This window comes from Neopsephotus bourkii, unplaced genomic scaffold (assembly GCF_033783945.1).
Source record: "Neopsephotus bourkii isolate Nb327-2 ecotype Australia unplaced genomic scaffold, CSIRO-AGI_Nbou_v1 NB_230, whole genome shotgun sequence".
NCBI classification, from domain to species: Eukaryota; Metazoa; Chordata; class Aves; order Psittaciformes; family Psittacidae; genus Neopsephotus; species Neopsephotus bourkii.
This window is the reverse complement of record NW_026900740.1, coordinates 971,395-989,782: the sequence shown is the minus strand read 5'-3', so window position 1 is coordinate 989,782 and position 18,388 is coordinate 971,395. Positions and strand designations below refer to the sequence as shown.

The following is an 18,388-nucleotide window of genomic DNA, read 5'->3' as shown; positions in this document are numbered from 1 at the left end:
ACAGTCTCAGTCTTTTTGACTCCATACCTCGTCTGGAGTGATAGAGGTACAACAGCCATGAAGCTCTGTAATGCCATCCTGTTTTCAGACAAACAGGGCTTTAAGGAAGGGTGATTTGGGATGTGTGATCCAAGTGATGCGAGCAGTGCAGATGGGGAGGTCTGAGGGCTGGGAGGAAGCAGTGCAGGTGATTTTTTGGATTAAGTGGAAGAAGGCAGAGGGGAACTTCAGGATAGTTTTACCCTCAACTGTTTTTCATGTTCCCTGTGATTTAGTCCATTAAAGCAAAGATGTGCAGTAGCTGGTGCACTGATAGTCATCAAGGCTGGATCTAGGAGCACGAGCAGAGACTGCTGAACCCTGGAATGGAGAAAGCCTTGAGATGAGAGCGAGGGGAGCATTTCCTCCTGTGTCTGATCACAGACTGTTTCCAAGCTGTTTCAAGCCAGGTAGAGGTGGGCATTGGTTATGTGGAAGCCCAAAGGACAGTTGCGGTGTTGGGCGCTGAATTACAGCAAGGGAAGTGTTTTCTCGGCTTTCAGTTTGGATGTGATGGGAGGTTTAATCTTCTCCTTTCAGCTCTGCTGATTGTCTGTCATAACAGGAGGTGAAGAGGCTAAAACATTCTTCTGTAGTTCTGCAAAAAGTAATCTGGTGGAGGAAATAACTCTGAATCTCAACTAAGTTTGAGCAGAATGAAGTTGACGAGACACCTTCTTCTGCCCCCAGAAGGTCACAGTCTGCTGGCTCAAACTTGCCTCTCCTACATGGAGCTCCCTTCTGAAAGCCAGGCAGAGAAATGCATAAAATATTGATAGCTTTAATTTCACTGTGCAAATGAAGTTCAGGTTCAGCTGGTCCATTGCATTAGCTACTGATCTCCGTGGCTGTATCCTCCTGACTTGTGATGGCTGGTGGCATTAAGAAGAAACCAAAGAGCAGAGCAGGCAGTAAAGTGCTCAGACCTGGAAGGAAATAAATGCATAATAATAAGCTTTTGTATGTTAAAAAAAAGGGTGAATGCTAAAAACAAATGGGGTATTTAGGCTGAACGTCATAGAAACCATGACAGTGGTGATATCTAATGTTTCTGTACAACAGGGAAGCACATGCTGCTGGGAATACCTTAGAAACCCTGCGTGGAGTGGGACCATCCAGCTTTGGCCATGCTAGAGAGCTTCATCTACAGCTTCCAACACCTAAATGGTTTTAACGTAGGCTGTTGATTGCTCTGTCTTGCAATAGCAGTGGTGGTGCTGTGTCCTGTGGTCTTTGGCTGTGCTCTTCATTAGAGTGAGAGGATGGGTACCCTGCCTGCCAGCTTTTTGGCAGTGTATTTCTGCTCCAGGCTTCTCATCAGAGGATCCATAATCCCACCGCTGTGTTTGGCATGTCCTTCAACCCATCTCTGCCTCAGTTTTCTAGTCATTAAAGATGGGACAATAGTGATTTTTGTTGTTGTTGTTTCCAGAAGGGCTCCTGAGGATTAGTTTGTCAGTGTTTATAGAAGCTTTTAAAAGCACCATTGCTGCTGTGTGCTCCCATCAGTAATAAATACTAGTGTGGAGCTTTGACCTATCATGTGCCTTTCAGCAATAATATTGGTTGAAAATCCCAAGTTGACTACTCTGAAAAGCCTTGGTCATACAATGACGTTAGTCAATAAGTTTAAGTCTTGGTGGAAAGTTTCTGTGCCCAGTCAGGAGCATTGGATGTTGATATTGAGACAGTTCTTCCTTTCAGAGATGTGATACATTGAAGGTTTTTAAATTGGCTTTGCCAGCTCCATTTTTCTCATGCAGCAGAAGACAGATGCTATCTGCAAAATAAAGCATCTCTATTCCCTCCCTTACTTTGCTTCCCATCCCACTATCTCAGAAGCTCATATTTGTGATGCTGTTTTGCTGATATATAGAAACCAGGTGCAGAAACCAGGTTTCCAAGGAGTTTTAGGCTTATCACTGCTCATGTGGGATGTGCTTCCATCATGTAACAATTATAGTGAACTATGCAGTGAACTATGCAGTGTTCATCAAGGAACACTTGAAACTCTCGTGGATAATAAGAATTAAGAATTAATAAAATAAGAATTAAGATAAAGTACATGAAGTGACTGATTTACCATCAAGGTCCTATACTGTAGTTTATAGCACTGTGGTTTTGATGTTGCTGCCACAATGTGTTGAGCTTTTGGGAAGGGACTGATCATTTCCTGCAGTTCCTAGCACTGGTGACAGGCATTTTGGCTTTGCAGGCTTGCGGAAGGTCATGGTCCGTGCCCATCGGCAGGCGTGGTGCTGGCAGGATGAATGGTATGGGCTCACCATTGAGGATATCCGGCAGCTGGAGAAGGAAGCACAGTTGATGCTGGCTCAGAAGATGGCCCAGTTCTGCAGTGAAAATGATGCTGAGCAGCACGGTGTCAAAGAAGCTTCTGGTGAGAAGGATGCTGAAGCCAACACAGTTTCACCTGCTGACACAGAGGATGCTGCTGGTAACAGTGAAACAGCCTCTGGGAGATCACTCACCAAGCAGTGGTCAACCTCTTCCAAGTCCTCACGGTCTTCAAAGAGAGGAGGTAAGATGCTGATGATGACTTGCTTTTCTAGCTGCATAGAGACTGGGCTTTGGGAAGTAGGAGTATGTCTCCGTGTGCCTGGTTTCTCTGGGACAATGCATATATCTATTGTGATTCCTTTTAACTCAGAGGCCTTCTCTGCTGGTGTTGCAAGCTCAGTCTTCTCAGGTGACCCCATTACAGGTCTGGCAGTGTTTCTAGGCATCCCATTCTTGCTAATCTCAAAAGCAGAGGAACTATATAAAAAAAGCAGTAGAAGAGCAAGCAGCTGCTTGCTGGCAGCGTTGGGTCTCAGAAGACAAACAGTGGCACAAAAAGAGCTCGTCCTTGTTACCCAAGAGCCACTGGTGGCTTTTATAAGGCTTGGTCCTTCAGTGGTGTTCCCTTTCTGGATGTCTGCTGTGTCAGAACTGGCCAGGCTGTGGGTCCCTGTTAACTGCCTCTGGTTTTCCAGGAGGCAGCTACCACATCAGTTCTGTGCTCCTTGGCCAGACTTATGCATTACTACATGCTGTTCATTTCAAATGCAAGTGCTTGGCTCCAGGGGTGCTGTGGTGTAGCTCACACAGCAAAGCCCCCCCATTAGCTCCACCAAAAAGGTGGTTGAGGGTACCTGCCTTCCACTGGTGATGATGTGCAGAGCTGTTCAGAAACCAAACCTCACAGCCTGGGATTAGATGGGACCATGGATCAGGTTTATATTTCCTTTTGAACACCATTCAGGAAGCTTTGGGGATTTTGCTGTTAAAGTTGCCTCTATGGATGCCCTGTAAGGACTCAGCTTTGACTCCTGAATGTTGTCATTCACCTCACCCTGTCAGTTACCTTTTTTGCTGGAATAAACTTTCCCTTCCTCAGACCATTCTGTACAAAGGGGTGAATCCCCAGTGAGGTACAGACAGAAGGCTTGAATCTCAGCAGTTCCCCCTTCTCTTACAGCAGGGTAACAGCTCTCACAGTAAGAGGGCAAAAACATCTTGACTTTTCTGAAAGCCCCAAGGGGCAGCATCTCCTGCAGTGCTGGTGGAGGGGAACACTTGGGTGATTGAAGCTTCTCCATCTCTCATATGCATTAAATACTGAGAGCTGAGTCTCCATTTTTATTTACCACTCCATTACTGATTCCACGGCGGGGTGAATGAGAGATGAGCAGTAGTTTTACCTTGCAATGACTCACTGGCGTGAGCCCCAGGGAAGAACCTACCAGATGCTTCATAAATCAGTGTATAAAGATACAAATGCCGGCTCCTTTCCTTGCATCAGGATTTTATATTGATGTGCCCATCTCTTATTACGCTTTTTGTTATGAGCCCCTTCTTCCAGTGCTGATGTGTTCATTGGAAGCTGCAGTTTTCAGACCTCTTAGGATTTCGCTCAAAGGCTTTCACTGGCAGCAAAGCATGAATTTTCTTTCAAATGTCTCGGTTTTTACAAGAAGAAGTAATGAAAGAAATTAATTGTGATGTGCTGGGAAGTACGTCACGCAGATATTTTAATCCTCCTTCACGCTGGCAGCATCTTAACACATGGCAGCAAGGAGGGCTGCCTCGGCTCACCGCTACCTCCAGCTGAAAACAGCAACCACCAAGATCTTGGTTCTTTCCATCCCACATGAGACCTGTGGTGACAGCACGACCCTTGTCGCCATCCCATATGTTATTACGTGCTCTATTTTTAGCAGCTATTATACGAGTGCCTTGACGTCACTCCAGCGTGAGTGAGCTCTGCGCTGCCAACCTCCTTGCTTGCTGCTCCCTCAGAGGTAGCTGCTGGGGTGGTTGGGGGCTGCTGAGCTGCGTGGAGATGGCTCTGCACAAGGGGCTTCAGCTTCTTTCCATGTGACAACCGGGTGGCAAAATCAGGATTTCACTTAATATACTTAATGTTGTTGCAACAATAGCATGAAATGGCTCATGCAGCTGTCACAGCAACCAGAGCCTTCCAGCATCTTTGTATATGCTAAAGGAGAATTTGTCAGCCTCCTCAGGGCTTTGCTGTGTTTAGGTTTGGTGGCTGCTGCAAGTGCTTTGTGTGTGCTTTGTGATCGAGGGGGGAAACTGTCACTCTCCTTGTGCTCCGGGCGGTGCTCCCTTCAGCTCTTGGCTGTTCGGTACCAAGTTCAGCCAAGAAGAGTTCAGGCTCATTCCTAAAGTAGCTGAAATAAAAGAGAAAAAGCAAAAAGCCATAATAGGTTTATATTTAGTGCAGGGCACTCTTGAGGGGAAAATGAGAGGGAGCAAGTAGGTGTGAAAGCAGGAGGGCAAACACAAATCGAAAGGACCGTCGGGTTTTCTCCTCTCTCCATCAGGACAGCCGCTCTGACAGCTCCCTCTGAAGGAGTTGGATAGCATGTTGTTTAAATCATTCAAGTTTAAAGTTTAAATAGATCTCTAATCCAATTTGTGTGGAAGCAATTTCCTTCCAGAAAACAGATTATTTCTAGCCAGGCTGCTGTGCTGAGCTCCCCACCCGAAAGTTAGCGAAGCAGAGGCATGGTTTGTGTGCTGCTCAGAGGCATGGAGAAAGCTTCCAGCCAGCCTGCATCCTTCCTAATTGCAAACTTTAAAACCCAGCTGATTTTTGCACGTCCTCCTAACAATTATAAATAACTGCCATTCAGAATAGCATCAGAGTGGCACAAACAGCTTGCTTTAATGTAGCATCTCGCTGTCAGGTTCTCACAACAGTAAACAAACAGGATCTGTAAAGCAGTACACTGACATCACACCAGCATCATCAGGGTTTTGTGTTTTTAACATCGCAGCAGCCGATTTTCATAGAGAGCACAGGACTTCCTCCAGCAAAGATCATGTTGGGAACTCTCCGTCTTGTCAGTGTTGCGTATCGCATAAGGCTGGTTTGTTTTTTGCAGCGAGTCCCTCACGCCATAGTATCTCAGAGTGGAGGATGCAGAGCATTGCCAGAGATTCAGATGACAGCTCCGATGATGAATTCTTTGATGCACATGGTATGTGGACCCTAAACCAGCGTTTGTTTCCTGACATGGTGGGGTAAGAGAACGGAAGGCATGAGGGTGGGGGGTGAGAGGGGAAGGAAGCGAGACCTGTTTGCTTTGCTTGAAGTCTTTTCCTTTCTCACCAAGATACGTGCAGCATCAGTGCAGCTTCTTCAGGCATCCTCAGCATCACCCAGCAGATTCTTACATGTAACACAGCGACATTCGGATTCGGTGTGATCTATTTGAAGGGATCTTGAACAGTCTTAACCTTTGGAGCTGGGTTCTATTTGGTGCAAATGAATGTGGGTAAAATCCAGCCATAGTGATTGTGCTGTGGGTGTGTCCTGTGATTCTGATTCCTTATGGCTGGTTAATTTTCTAATTTATTCCTTAATCAGTAGGGCATGTGATTAATTGTCCTGTCTGGGCCTGAAGAGACCCAACTTTGCCTTTCTTAACTCCTTATTCTCCCGTTCCAAGAAATACAGTAGTGAATGTAACGAGGTACCAGAATTAGTCAGTGTTGCCTCCAGAATTCTCAAAGCAATGTTGAATATCTGTGTTAGGAGAAAGCTCTGGTTTTTCTTTCTTTCTCTGTGCATGTATGTGAGAAGAAGCTGTGTTCCACTGCGCTCATTTTATATCTTGTACTTAATGCGTACTTAAGCCTGAAGGGCTCTGTCTCTACTGACAACAGATGGACTCTTCTCTGGGCTTGTAATGCTAATCTAAGTTAGATGCGTAACGTGTGCTGATGAAGTTGGTGACCTTTCTGTGAAATGCAGTTGTAAGAAGATGACGCCCCAGTTTTGCCAGGCAGAATTTCACTGACATTCAGCTAAAGTTCAGTCTCAGAAAACATACAGTATCGTGCTCCAGAAGGGTTCTCACATCCAGTATTTAGGTATGCATTGTGGGGCAGCAAGCAGCATGCTGTTGTGCAGTAGTGAGTTGTACAATAACAGATTAAAGGGCTGGGATGCATGCAAGTCAGGGGATGAATGTGTCTCTTGCCTGCAAGGGAAAAGGGCCAACTTAGTTTATGTGTCTCTTATTTATTAACTTACGTCGCACCTACAAAACCCGTGTAAGGGATTTATTGCTGCAATATATATGCAAGAAAAGAGGAGTGAGTCATCAAAACAGCATCATTTCTATCCACCCGCTTTTTTTGCCTTTTTAATTACTCAGTAATAAAATTGAGAAAGAGACAGCTCTGCCTGGGATCCAGGGAGACCCTGACATGCTCCTAACAGGCCTAGGAAGGAGGATTAACAAAAATGAGCCTTGTGCCACAGTTGGTATCAGCATCTCTGTTGCAATACTTCTAGGAGCTTGCTGACAGAAAAAGCAGCTCCTCTTCTGGTGGCACACAGCATCTCCATCTATTTACATACAGCTTGTCCTCTGCAATCCACACAGTTGGGTTTGCAAATCTGCCTATCCTGATGGGATTTTGGCTTCCAAGTCGAATCCTTGATGTGTGTGCTGTTCAACACAGCCCTTTCTTTGGGAGGGACCTCTTTTTGCCCCTTGGCCTGCAGATGAAACACCCCAGCTCCAGGTCTGTGAGCAGGGATGAAGCCACTGCTTGCTGCTCATCCTGCTGGAGAGGCTTCTGGGGTCGGTACCATGGGAACTGGCACAGATCAGGATGTGAGTCAACACCAAGCAGAGTTCCTCAGAAGTGCTTCCCATACACACACACATTTCCTCCCAGAGCAGTGGGAGTAACCTGAGCCCGAGAACATGTCTTGTCATTGGCTTCCCACTCATTCACTGGCATACTCTGGTAAAGAGAGTGACAAATACAGTAATATCTAATATCTATCCTGTAATAAATGCTAATAACGGGAGTAATATCCCGTTCAGTGATCCCTTGAGCAGCAATAAGGGCTGTAATTAAACCTCTCAAGGAAATAAGTTTAATATTTAGATTAAGTTGCTGGAGGAGCTTTGAGTGCAATCTTCCTCTTAATTCTCTGCCAGCATGTGTGTTGCATGCTTGTGCTTTCCACTTGCTCCAAACAGGTAGCTCCACACTCCCTTGTGCAGGGAAATGGGGATCGCCTCAGTTTTTGCTGTAGCTGAAAAAGGAAATGACATGCTGATGTAAAGTTAGTCCCCTTCATATATATATTTAAAGCTATTGCTCATATCTGCTGAAAAGATGAATACATTTCATAATCTTTTTGTTCCCCATCTTAGGATTCTTCCAACCAATTCTTTTCTTAGCAACTGTACAGCAAGAAAAAAGGGGGAATCCTAGTCTGGGACTCTGAAGATTGTAGCTTTTAGATCATCAAGACATCGCAATTACTGCTGTTATTATTATGTTTATAGCTCTTTATTAAATCTACAAGCCCAGAATTTTCAGGAGAGAAATACTAAGCACAGAACAATAAACAAACCTGTCTCAAATCCTCTGATGTCTGCTATAGAGCAAGGCTATTAATCATGCTTATGTTTGGATACTACCGTAGGGTGTTTTATAGGGTCTCTCCTTTATACATCTCTTTAATTACACTTCTAGGAATGTAATATCTTTGGGACCCTTATTCTTTGTCAGCTGTGGTTGAATTGAGCCAGGGGATTCAGAAGATCCTGAGGTAGGAGGGAAAGGGCAGCCACATGCACTCGGTGTGATCAAACAAGTCTCATCTCCTAAGGAAATCAGGCTAAAGATAGCCTGGGGAGTTCACATTTCCTTTATTACTCATGCCTTTTTAGGTATTCCATCCTATTAACAATAGTGATTCTTGTCACTACCTCCCCCAAAGACATACTACAGCTTTCAAATGGAACTGGGAGGATCCCAGCAGCGAATGGTGCTTTGTCCTCTCCTGTCCAGGAGCATTCCGGCTGCGTTAGCATCGTCTGGAAATCTGGCAAGGAAAACATCAAACTTGGTACCTGAAATGGTAGCATTAGAATCCATGTTATTTTTTCTCTGCTTTGGGAGTTTTCTTAGTTAAAAACATACAACTAGAACATTTTGTGTACTCTGCAAAAGGTGCTTTGGTTTCTGTATCACAAAAGCTGGTAAAATACCTATTTTATTACGACATGAGCCATCCAAATGTTCTTAAGACCACATAGAGTTACAGGGCCTTGCTTTTATTTAAAATCCTGTTCTGTGCTCTTGTCTGTATATATGTGTGTGTGACTCCAAAAAATCTGTTCTGTTTTAAAGAGGACTTGTCTGACAATGAGGAAATGTTCCCGAAAGAAATAACCAAGTGGAGTTCCAATGATCTGATGGATAAAATTGAAACCCCCGAATGCGATGATGTCCAAGGTAACTTTCTTTTAAATCAAAACTGCATGTGCTATTTCACAGTGTTTCCAAGCAATTGTTACAGCCACATTCTGACAAAGGTAAAACTTGTTATCCTCATCTCACAAAAGGAGAAGCTGAGACAGAGCATAAAAATGCCTGCCCAGTGCTGCTGAAAAAGAATTGCCCAGTTGGAATTGAGATGGAGAGCTCTTGAGTCTCTTTTATTGTCCGTGTTGGTTAGGCTCCTTTGTGCAACAGCCAGGTTTTGCTGGTATAATGATGAAATATTCTGTCTTGAATTTCTCCTCACTTTTCTTTCCTCTTGCTCCGTCCTTTGTTCTTGTCTGTATCTGCCTTGGGTTTATTTTCTGCTCATTGTTACTACATTTGGAAAGGAAGGTAGCTCCTCAGGCGTGTAGCAACGCGGTGGAAGATGACACTTTCTGGTACAAAGTCTTCCTGTGTAGGCACAGACGTGCGAGCGCATCAGATCTCTGCTCCCCCAGCACAGTTCAAGCAATTCCTTTTATTTTCCCACAAACCAATCACTTCTGACAACTGTGCAGGGATTTCCCATTGTTGCCATCCTTATTAAAGCAATGATACTGGGTTGCTGTGATGAGAGGAGAGCTCGCTAATGTCCTCAGTGCTTACCAAGCGAATGAGAAACTGCTGGAAAATAAGTGACCCATCATTGCTGAGGCTTCCTGGGGGGAAGGAGGAGGGAGGGGAGGGCAATTTGGGGAAATAATTAAGGAGATGTGAGGCAGAAGAGGCTGAGAGGCACTGGCACAAACAGTGTCTTTATGGAAGAGTGTCTGCCAAATAGCATCTTGCAGCGCTGATATTTTAAACCTCTGTTCTTCCAGGTGACTTGTATCATGAGACATCAGCAGAGTACCACGTTGGCTCCAGTGTGGAGAGGCTCAGCATCATTGAAGTAAGTGCTTCAGTTTCTTGTAATGATATTCTTTGTTGCTGGAATATGTCTGTGTGGGGTAAACGGCTCCCTTTGCTGTGAGCCCTGTCTTGTCTTTGTGTGTCATTCCGAGCTGCACCAGCATGCTGTGTACTTCATGGCTAGGTTGAAGGGATTATTTCCCCTGTCTTTTGAACATCATATAGAAAATGCTCTGTAGTTTGCAGGCAGCATCAAGTAGCCAGCTGGAAAAAAAGACTAATCCTTTGGGGATAAACTGCAGGCTGAGGCATTGCTGGGTAGAGCTATCCTACTAATGCTGAATGAGCTAGCATGGATGTGGAAGCAGGAGAGCCACGTTACTGCAACACCAAGGTGCAGGCTGCAGTGGTACAAGTGACATATCATGGCTGTAGCTCTCTCTTTGGAGCTGCTCAGGTTCTTGTCTGGAAGCCAGTTATAGCATGGCCTATATCAGCACTCTGGATAACATAATAAATAATAACACACACACACACTGGCTTTCTAGACTTGCATATAAAGGCTTTTGCCATTCAGTGTCCTAGTGAGGCAATGCATCTAGGAATGGCTGTACTCATCCTACCCTTAAAGTATCTGCCTGTCTGTGCTGTGGAGATAATGCAGCTATTTGCAGAGATGGTGGATGTGGTATTACTCTGTGTCAGGTTGTAAGGTTGTGATGGATTGGCTTTTTTTGTAAGAGACTTAAGAGCTCAAGGGCCACGGGGAGAGGATGGGATGGGAACAGCTGTAGCCACCTCAAGATAAGCAAGTCACAGCTCTAAGATTTCTCTTAGAGCTCAAGATGATGTGGAGAACTTGTTGTCTTCTTCAGGGGGCTGTACAAACTCAACCCCCTTCTGCCTTCATTTTAGAAAAAGAACAGACTTCCAACTAAGGTGAGAAAGACAGGCATTTGTAATTGTTCAATCTGCTAAAATAGTATGAAATTCCTAGCCACCATTGCACTGATGTTCAGGTTGAGAGGCTCCATCACCACAAGGTAGTTCAGGAATCAGGTGATATCTTACAACAAAGTTCTAAATGGCCACCTCCACCCCTGAACTAATCAGCAGCTGCTTGCATATTCCCCACTTCCTTCAAGAGCAGAGGTTAATGAACAGATGGGTGCCTCCAAATGACTACTGATAAACTTCTGGATGACCTGAGCTTGGTGACTCACATTGTTCTTCACATGAGCACTTAAAACCTTTGTCTGAAAGGAAAAGCGGTGCTGAGAGTGCTCCTCCTATGCCTCCAGCTGGGCAAAAGTTCACTTTGCAGGCGCTGTAAACTGACATCAGAGGAAGTAGAAAGAGCAGGCGTTAATACACTGTAATGGTACTAAATAATTAAAGGCCATTCTCATGCAGGAGGTCTGGAAAATCTTTATTACAGACTTGAATGTGAATTTTAATACTTGTGGTGGGCTGTGTATTAAGACATGCTTTAACAGTATCTGGTAAAAATGTAAGCTAGTTGTTAGGTTGCTAATGTGTGCCTGGGCATGCTTTCCTCCCACCAGCGGGTTTGTCTGGGACTCAGGCACCACTCAAAGGACAACAGGTGACTAAAGATGCTAAAATTAGAAGAATTTGCCAAATGGAAAATGCTGGTGCCCTCCACCCCTTCCACACCCCTTCCCAATGGCTGTTCCTCTGCCTCAGCAGGGAGTTGCTGGTGATGTTCTCAACTGTTGTCTCTGCTAGCACAAGGGATAAGGCGCAGGAGGAAAGACCAGTACCTGCTTTCACATATCTCAGAGGTGTTAGGGTGGGGGATTGGAGTCCATATGGGAGCTGTAAACACTGAAAGCCCTGGTAGGGAATAGATATTTAGAACAGTTACTGCTCTACTGTGTTATAATACGCAAACAATACAAATGGATGCTCTTGTGCCTGCTCCTGGGGTATCAGGATTGGGCTTAGAGCTGTTCTGGCAGTCACTAATGATAACCCATTCTGGAGTTCAGGTGCATTTCCCTCTTTCCCCCATACTGTAGCCTGTTTAGGCAAGGAATTGACTCAACATAATAAGCAAATGACTTGGACAGACAAAATAAACCTATCCTGTGTCCATGCAGCAGTCTCCCAACCAGATGTTGGCCAGTCCTTGGGTCACAGGGTATTGAAAGACTGAACTCAGAGGAACTGGGTAGAAAAAGCTTTTCAGTTCCTCTTTTGTGACAGCATAAGCAAATCTGAACTCTTATTTATAACTTCTGCCATAGGCAGACAAATGCAATGACTGATCTCTTCCTACGACTTCTTTCCCCAGCAGCTTGCCGCTTGCTGACCTGTTACTTCTGCTGAATGTGCTTTACTGCTGCAGCTGAGCTCAGCACCCCAACAGAGAGCAACACCCATCTTTTACTTCTTTTCCCCTCTGACACACACGACTCTTGTCTTTAGTGCTGCCACATTTCACCTGCTTACAGCTTTATGCAAGTTTTTGTTTTACTTTCAGCATTCCTTCTGCTTAGGACAGTCATTACGCTGAGGCTGCGTGTGTGCATTTGTGCGTGAAGGAGCAGTCAGGTTCTCAGCTGTTGTGTCCAGGTGTATCTAATTCCCATTGCCATGAATTAAGCACATTCCTTCTTGAAGACAGTTCAGCTTCTTGCCAACAAACCTGAAGGTGTTACTCTAAAACCTCATCTCTCCTGTGTTTAGAAACCTGATTTTCAGTCTATGCTTCATTCAGGATCAGTTTAGGCTCTTGTGCTTGTGCCTGTGCTGTCCTTTGCCTTAAGTGCTTCTCTTCCCTCCCTTGCTTTCTTCACTCCTCTCCACTGTGTTTGAAAGCAGGCATTTCATTCTAGGGTAACTTTGCACAGCAAATCAAGCTGAGCTCTTTCAGTCTCTGTTCAAAAGGGCTTCATGCTTCTGGTCCTCCTCACACTGCAACCACCTTTGTGTGTAGATTGCCCAGACTGAGCTTGGCATTCTAGATGTGGGCTTGCCAATTCCTTGTATCGTGGCTCCTGGAAGTATTTCTCCTGGAAATATATTGCTTCACACATGTTTTTGCCCCATCCATGACAGGACTTGATGTGGATAGTGCATTGTACAACCATGTGTGAGCTTGGGGAGGAAAAGGTGATAAAACTTGCCTAAAATGCACTTGGACCAAGTAAAACCTCTTTGGAAAATAAGCCTTTCTGCTGTCCTCTCTTTCATTCCCACCTAGGATGAATCAGCACAGCCATTAATGCAGCCAAGTAAAATCCATGTCCTCCTCTTGGTACTCCATGGAGGGAACATCCTGGACTCAGGAAGCGGCGACCAGAGCTCTAAGCAAGGGGATGTCAACACCATCACGACAGTGTTTGACACAGTGATGAGGGTACATTACCCAGCTGCTCTTGGACGCATTGCCATCAGACTAGTCCCTTGTCCAGCCATCTGCTCTGAAGCATTTTCACTGGTGTCCAGGTAAGTTGATGCTGCTTTATCACAGACACTCTTTTCACTCTTGGCTTTGTTTTCTTTATATGATTTATTTATTTGCTTCCCTGAAATGTTCTGCATATCGTACTGAAAGCTCTGACCATGCTTTGAGAATGCACTTATTAATGTACTAGCGAGGCATTCAATCTTGATTTCATACTTAGCTGTAGTGAATACAGTAATCATGCAGCAAGAGTTCTGAGATTGATCTATTTTAATTAATCCAATAAATACTAAGGCTTTAATTCCTTGTCTGAGGGTTGTTCTGTTAATGTAAGTATGTTGTCCTCGAAGATTTACGTTTGATGTGAGGGAAAGATTTATTAAGCTCTCGCCCATTCACAGTGGAATAAATGGCCTTTCTGTCTTGAAGCTTTCTTTAATGAACTACAGTAGTGACAGTACTTCTGCAGATGGTTTTCCCCACTTTGTGTGTAAGGCTGAATATTTCCAATGTCTCTTGCTCTCTCCAGCCTCAGCCCATATAGTTACGACGAGGGCTGCCTGTCCAACAGCCAGGATCACATTCCCCTCGCTGCACTCCCTCTGCTAGCAACATCATCCCCACAGTACCAAGAAGCAGTGGCCACAGTCATCGTCAGAGCCAACCAGGCCTACAGCGAGTTCATCAGATCCCAGGAGGGCATGTCATTCAATGGCCAGGTGAGCCAGAGGCTGTTTATAGCCACAATAAAAGGAAGAACAAGTGAAGCAATTTCTTTCTGAAGCTGTCTTTTCCATTAATCTCTCAGGAGGGATGGAAACATGACAGTGTTGAGCTGCAATAAGAAAGTGTTGTGCTTCCATTTCCTTCTTTCTGAGAGAGAGAGATTATTGTTTATGCTCTGTCTTGAACCTTTGGGATTCCAAGCAAAGCCTGAGCTTGTGCTCCGAAATGAAGCTACAAAGCTGTGAAGTTAATCAGCTTTCAGCATGACACACCTTTCCAAATCGGGAATGCTACCTTTGTTAGTAAACACGATCTCTCCTCCTGTTGCAAACCAAGGCTGTTTAAAGATTCCTGCCTTTAAAGTACCTTCAGCAGCTCGTGCTGGAGATGTCACAGAAGTGGGTTTCTTTTTTGAGACTCTGCAGGTGCTGCACCCCATAAAAGACTATGAGAGAGAGTAGCATTGTGGGCAGAGTGATTATCTAGCCCCTCATGGGTCTGAGCTATTGGACTAGCCATCACATTGCACTGCTGTAGTGTGATTTATTCGCTTTGAGCTTCTTCCCAGCCCTCCTATCTAGGGGTCTCAGGGCTTTATTGTGCCTTTCTGCAATACCCTTGGAGTCAGGACAGTGTTACCTCCTCAGGATACAAATTGGGAGCAGAAGCACAGAGAATCTTGCCTGAAGTAGCATGGAGAGCTGGCAAGGAGGGAATCAAGCTTGGTTTTCTGAGGCTGGAGTTAGTGGTGTGATCAGTGCTCTGTGCTGCTTTCAGTGCACTCCAGTCAGCTGGTGGGGACAGCCAGAACACATTAGCTGTGTTAGATAACAAGAGTCTGCAGGGTAGGTGTGGATGTTCATTGACTGAATAGTGTTAATTGATGAAAGCACTGGGCATCCTGTTACTGCAGCTTTCCTAGGTATAATCCATCACTGTTTAACTGTTAGCTCTGAACTGAACATAAGGAGCTTTTTTTGCTTCCCCTGACCCACTTCTGTTGCCTTTCTCAGGTCTGCTTGGTTGGGGACTGTGTTGGAGGAATCCTGGGATTTGATGCCTTATGCTACAGCAATCAAACTGTGTCTGAGAGCCAGAACAGCAGCCGGAGAGGGAGCGTTGTGAGTGTCCAGGTAATGGTGGCTCCCAGTGTCTACTGGGAATAGATCTTCTGGCCACAGCATCTTCATGGCCCCTGTTTTTCTGGAGATCACTCCATGAAACAACAAAGGCTCTACTCCTTATTAATGGCAAACACATGTCTTAAGGTTCATATGTGCCTCAGTTTGGGTGCATTTGCTCTGAACAGGGATGCTTCACCCTCTGGTGTGAAGCATCACTCACACCTGCTTCACCCACACTCTTAGGAAGTGTTTGGTCTGAGATGCTGCGTTGCCCTCAACTGGATCTAGGGGTAGGTGGGGAAAGGAGGGTGAAAGAAGAAGGTTATAATGTGGGTATATTCCTGATTCAGCTGCTAGAGTGCTAAATCTGTATATTTCAAATCCCAGGACACCGACCTCCTGTCTCCTGGAATAACGGTGAATAACAGTTATTGTTCCAGTGGCTCTAATCTGGAAGCCAGCAGACACCTCAGTAGGAGCAACATTGATATTCCCCGTAGCAACGGAGAAGATCCAAAGAAGCAGCTGCCACGGAAAAGGAGTGATTCATCAACCTACGAACTGGACACGATAAAGCAGCATCAGGCCTTTCTTTCAAGGTAGGATGTTGAAAGAACAGAGCCAGCAATAGTCTGGAGCTGAGATTGGTGCATCCGTGAAACTCAAATGTTGCTTTGTCATCCTGTGATAAGCAAGGTGGAGGAAAGTGTTCAGTTGAGATTAGAGGGATATAGATTTCAGTGTGTTGTATAGGCAGAAATAAAAAGAACAGCTCCCTTGTTGAGTGGCAGTGAGAGACTCCAGCTGCTCTCCTGCATCTGTATTACAATGGCAAGAAGCCCTTGACTTGACAGTTAAGGCAGTCAGGTAACTGCTTTTTTGCTGCAAGTGTGGGATGGAGGTCATAAAGCAAATGTAGAAATCATGCCAGGGAAGATGGTGAAGCAGAGCTGGGAACCCAGTGTTGTATTAATCCCAAAGCATCTCTGAAAGCTGAGTTTTGAATTGGCTGGCCTGTTCTTGGGAAAGGCAGGTGTAAGCTGAGTATCGTTTAATTTTGGCCTATTTCAAGTGTGAGATTGAATCTCAGTGCCCTTTCCTGTTGCAGGAGCAGGTTTCTGCTGTCAAGGTGGCAGGATGCTCTGGGTGAGACATCCTGAGCCTGAGCTGGTTCACGGAGCAACCTCCAACTGTGCATGGGGGTTGTTCTGTCTGTGTGACTATTTGTCAAAGCAATCCAAGTCCCCCATATGGAGCAGGGAGAGGGGATTGCATTCTGTTCCCTGCCAGGTCTGCTCTGTGGCACCAAGGTCGTGTTTCAGATTTGTTACTGACTATCAAAGCCCCCTCCTGAGCTTCTTCAGGTGGACTTTCAGAAACACATTTGTTAACTGATGCAATGTTCATAGCAGTCTCTCCATTGCAGCTGCTGGTTCAGGAGTGGTTCTGACACAGATGATAGATTGCAGTTTGTCATTTCAGATAGCTTTATCCTGGTCCTTCCTGCTCTGTCTCCAAAGGATTGTGCCTGCTCCCAGCAGCACTTGGGGGTCCTGGTGCTGTTTAGTGCACTGATGGAATGGTTCATCTTCTTTTAGAGTTTCACTTTTTGTTAAATCTACCTTTAGATCTTAGGTCAGAAAAAAGTCTCTTCCTACAGCTCAAGAGCAAGATTCCTTCAGGAAAAGGGGCAGGTTGAAGCTGCTGTATGAGCTCTCTCTGCACCTCTTCCTCTCCACTCCCTGGTGCAGGGGAGGCTTGGGTGCAGTGATTCACCCCTTCCCCTGCTGCATGACAGCAGAGCATTGCACCCAGACCTGTCCCTGGACCTTGTGCTTGCAGCCATCATTACTGAGCAGCACAGCCATCAGCAGAACATCCCTTTGACCTCTCTGTCATCAAGTAATGATTTTCCCATATAAAACCTAAGCCCTGATGTGCTGTGCTTTCGTGAAGGAGACTGGCAGAGCAGAGCCAGGTTTTCCTAATGGGCTCAGACACACGGGCCTTCCTGTCCATACCAATTGCATATTTCAGCTTGTGCCAAAGACACTCAGTTTTATTCCTGTATCAGACCTACCCGCTGCTCTGAGGTAATGCCCAGCGAGCCACAGCAGCATCTGGAGATCACAGTCACACATTTATTTTTAAATTCAGTTCTTCTGCACAACTACATTATTTCTGGCTGTGCTGTACTTGTATTATTGTAAATGAGTTGATTTGCTTCTGAAATCCATAAGCTCTTGTTTAATTAATGTGCACAGTACATCTGCTGCTTTTTAAAGGGAGAATGGGGCGCTGTAGGTTGCTTGGAGCATGACAGATTCAGAGTTCCCCTTGGCTCTCATTTCTTTTGATGGCTTAAAAAGACCATCAAGCTCCCAGTAAAAGGAGAGAAGCTGTCCAAATTGCTTAGCAGTATGAGTGCTCTCGTTCTTTTCCATTCCCCATGAAGAGATGCTATGGAAAGATGTGTGGAATACTCCAAACCCCCTTTGCATCCATCCTGCCACCACACATCTGCCTTGCCTTTTGTGCCTGCGTTTGAAGCACACTGCTGTTACCCTGTCTTTGGCAAAACTGAACATGTTCTGAATAACTTTGCATTCCTTCGACACAGCAAACTTAATGTATTGCAGTCTTGTCAGCTAAAATAATTGTAGCTTCCCTGAAGGTGGCTTGTTTTTAAACGTGTTTCAGAGTTGGGTGTCTTGGCAGTGTGATCGCAGGGAAGCTCGTTCACATCACACAAATGGGAACGTGCTCGTTTTAGCTGTTGCTGCTGTAACCTCCTGTTCCTCTCCCTTTTGACATCCCTGTTTTGACTCTCCCTGATACCTGTCTCTGGCATAAGTAAGCTTGTCATTTCCCTGGGGTTGGTAATGGGGAGAATAGTGCCCTGCATGTGCATACATGCACCTTGAGAGAATACACAGCAGTGTGGCATGGGCAGAACGTGTTTGAGCATCCGTTGGGAGGGGTGCTCAGCAGAGGTGCTGTCTCTGGGAATGATGCGTTATTTGTCAAAGCAGGAAAACAAAGTCTGAGTGAAACCCATTTTTCTTCTCAAATGTATGAGTATTTGCAGCTGCTCATTTGTTGACTGGCTATCCCAGAGGAGGGTGTGTGAGCAACTGCTCCAGTGCTACACATTGTAGGGACTGAGCAGCCCTGGTTTCCATGAGTGCAGCAGTGCTGGGACATCACTGCCTTCAGAGGTGGCCTTGATGAGCAAGTGCTACTGCACACAGAGACATGGCAAGTGCCTGCAACCACCTGGGAGTGTGATGTGGGGCCACAGAGCTGTCACATTTGCATCGTTCCTGATTCCAGGCGAGAAAGCCCCTTATCCAGCCCAACTGCTGTTGTATCCATTGATCCTACATAT

The 18,388-nt window shown here is 45.4% G+C and overlaps 1 protein-coding gene across 12 annotated transcripts in view; it reads left to right on the top strand.

Moving 5' to 3' along the window:
* PITPNM2 (phosphatidylinositol transfer protein membrane associated 2) overlaps positions 1-18,388 on the top strand; it is a 132,314-nt gene that overhangs the window by 91,476 nt on the left and 22,450 nt on the right. For all 12 annotated transcript variants that reach the window (XM_061344621.1, XM_061344619.1, XM_061344618.1 and 9 more), the window contains exons 7-14: positions 2,255-2,578; positions 5,451-5,546; positions 8,731-8,835; positions 9,687-9,757; positions 12,947-13,191; positions 13,680-13,869; positions 14,890-15,009; positions 15,388-15,599. In XM_061344621.1, the coding sequence (XP_061200605.1) occupies positions 2,255-2,578; positions 5,451-5,546; positions 8,731-8,835; positions 9,687-9,757; positions 12,947-13,191; positions 13,680-13,869; positions 14,890-15,009; positions 15,388-15,599 (1,363 nt within the window). The remainder of the gene's footprint in view (positions 1-2,254; positions 2,579-5,450; positions 5,547-8,730; positions 8,836-9,686; positions 9,758-12,946; positions 13,192-13,679; positions 13,870-14,889; positions 15,010-15,387; positions 15,600-18,388) is intronic.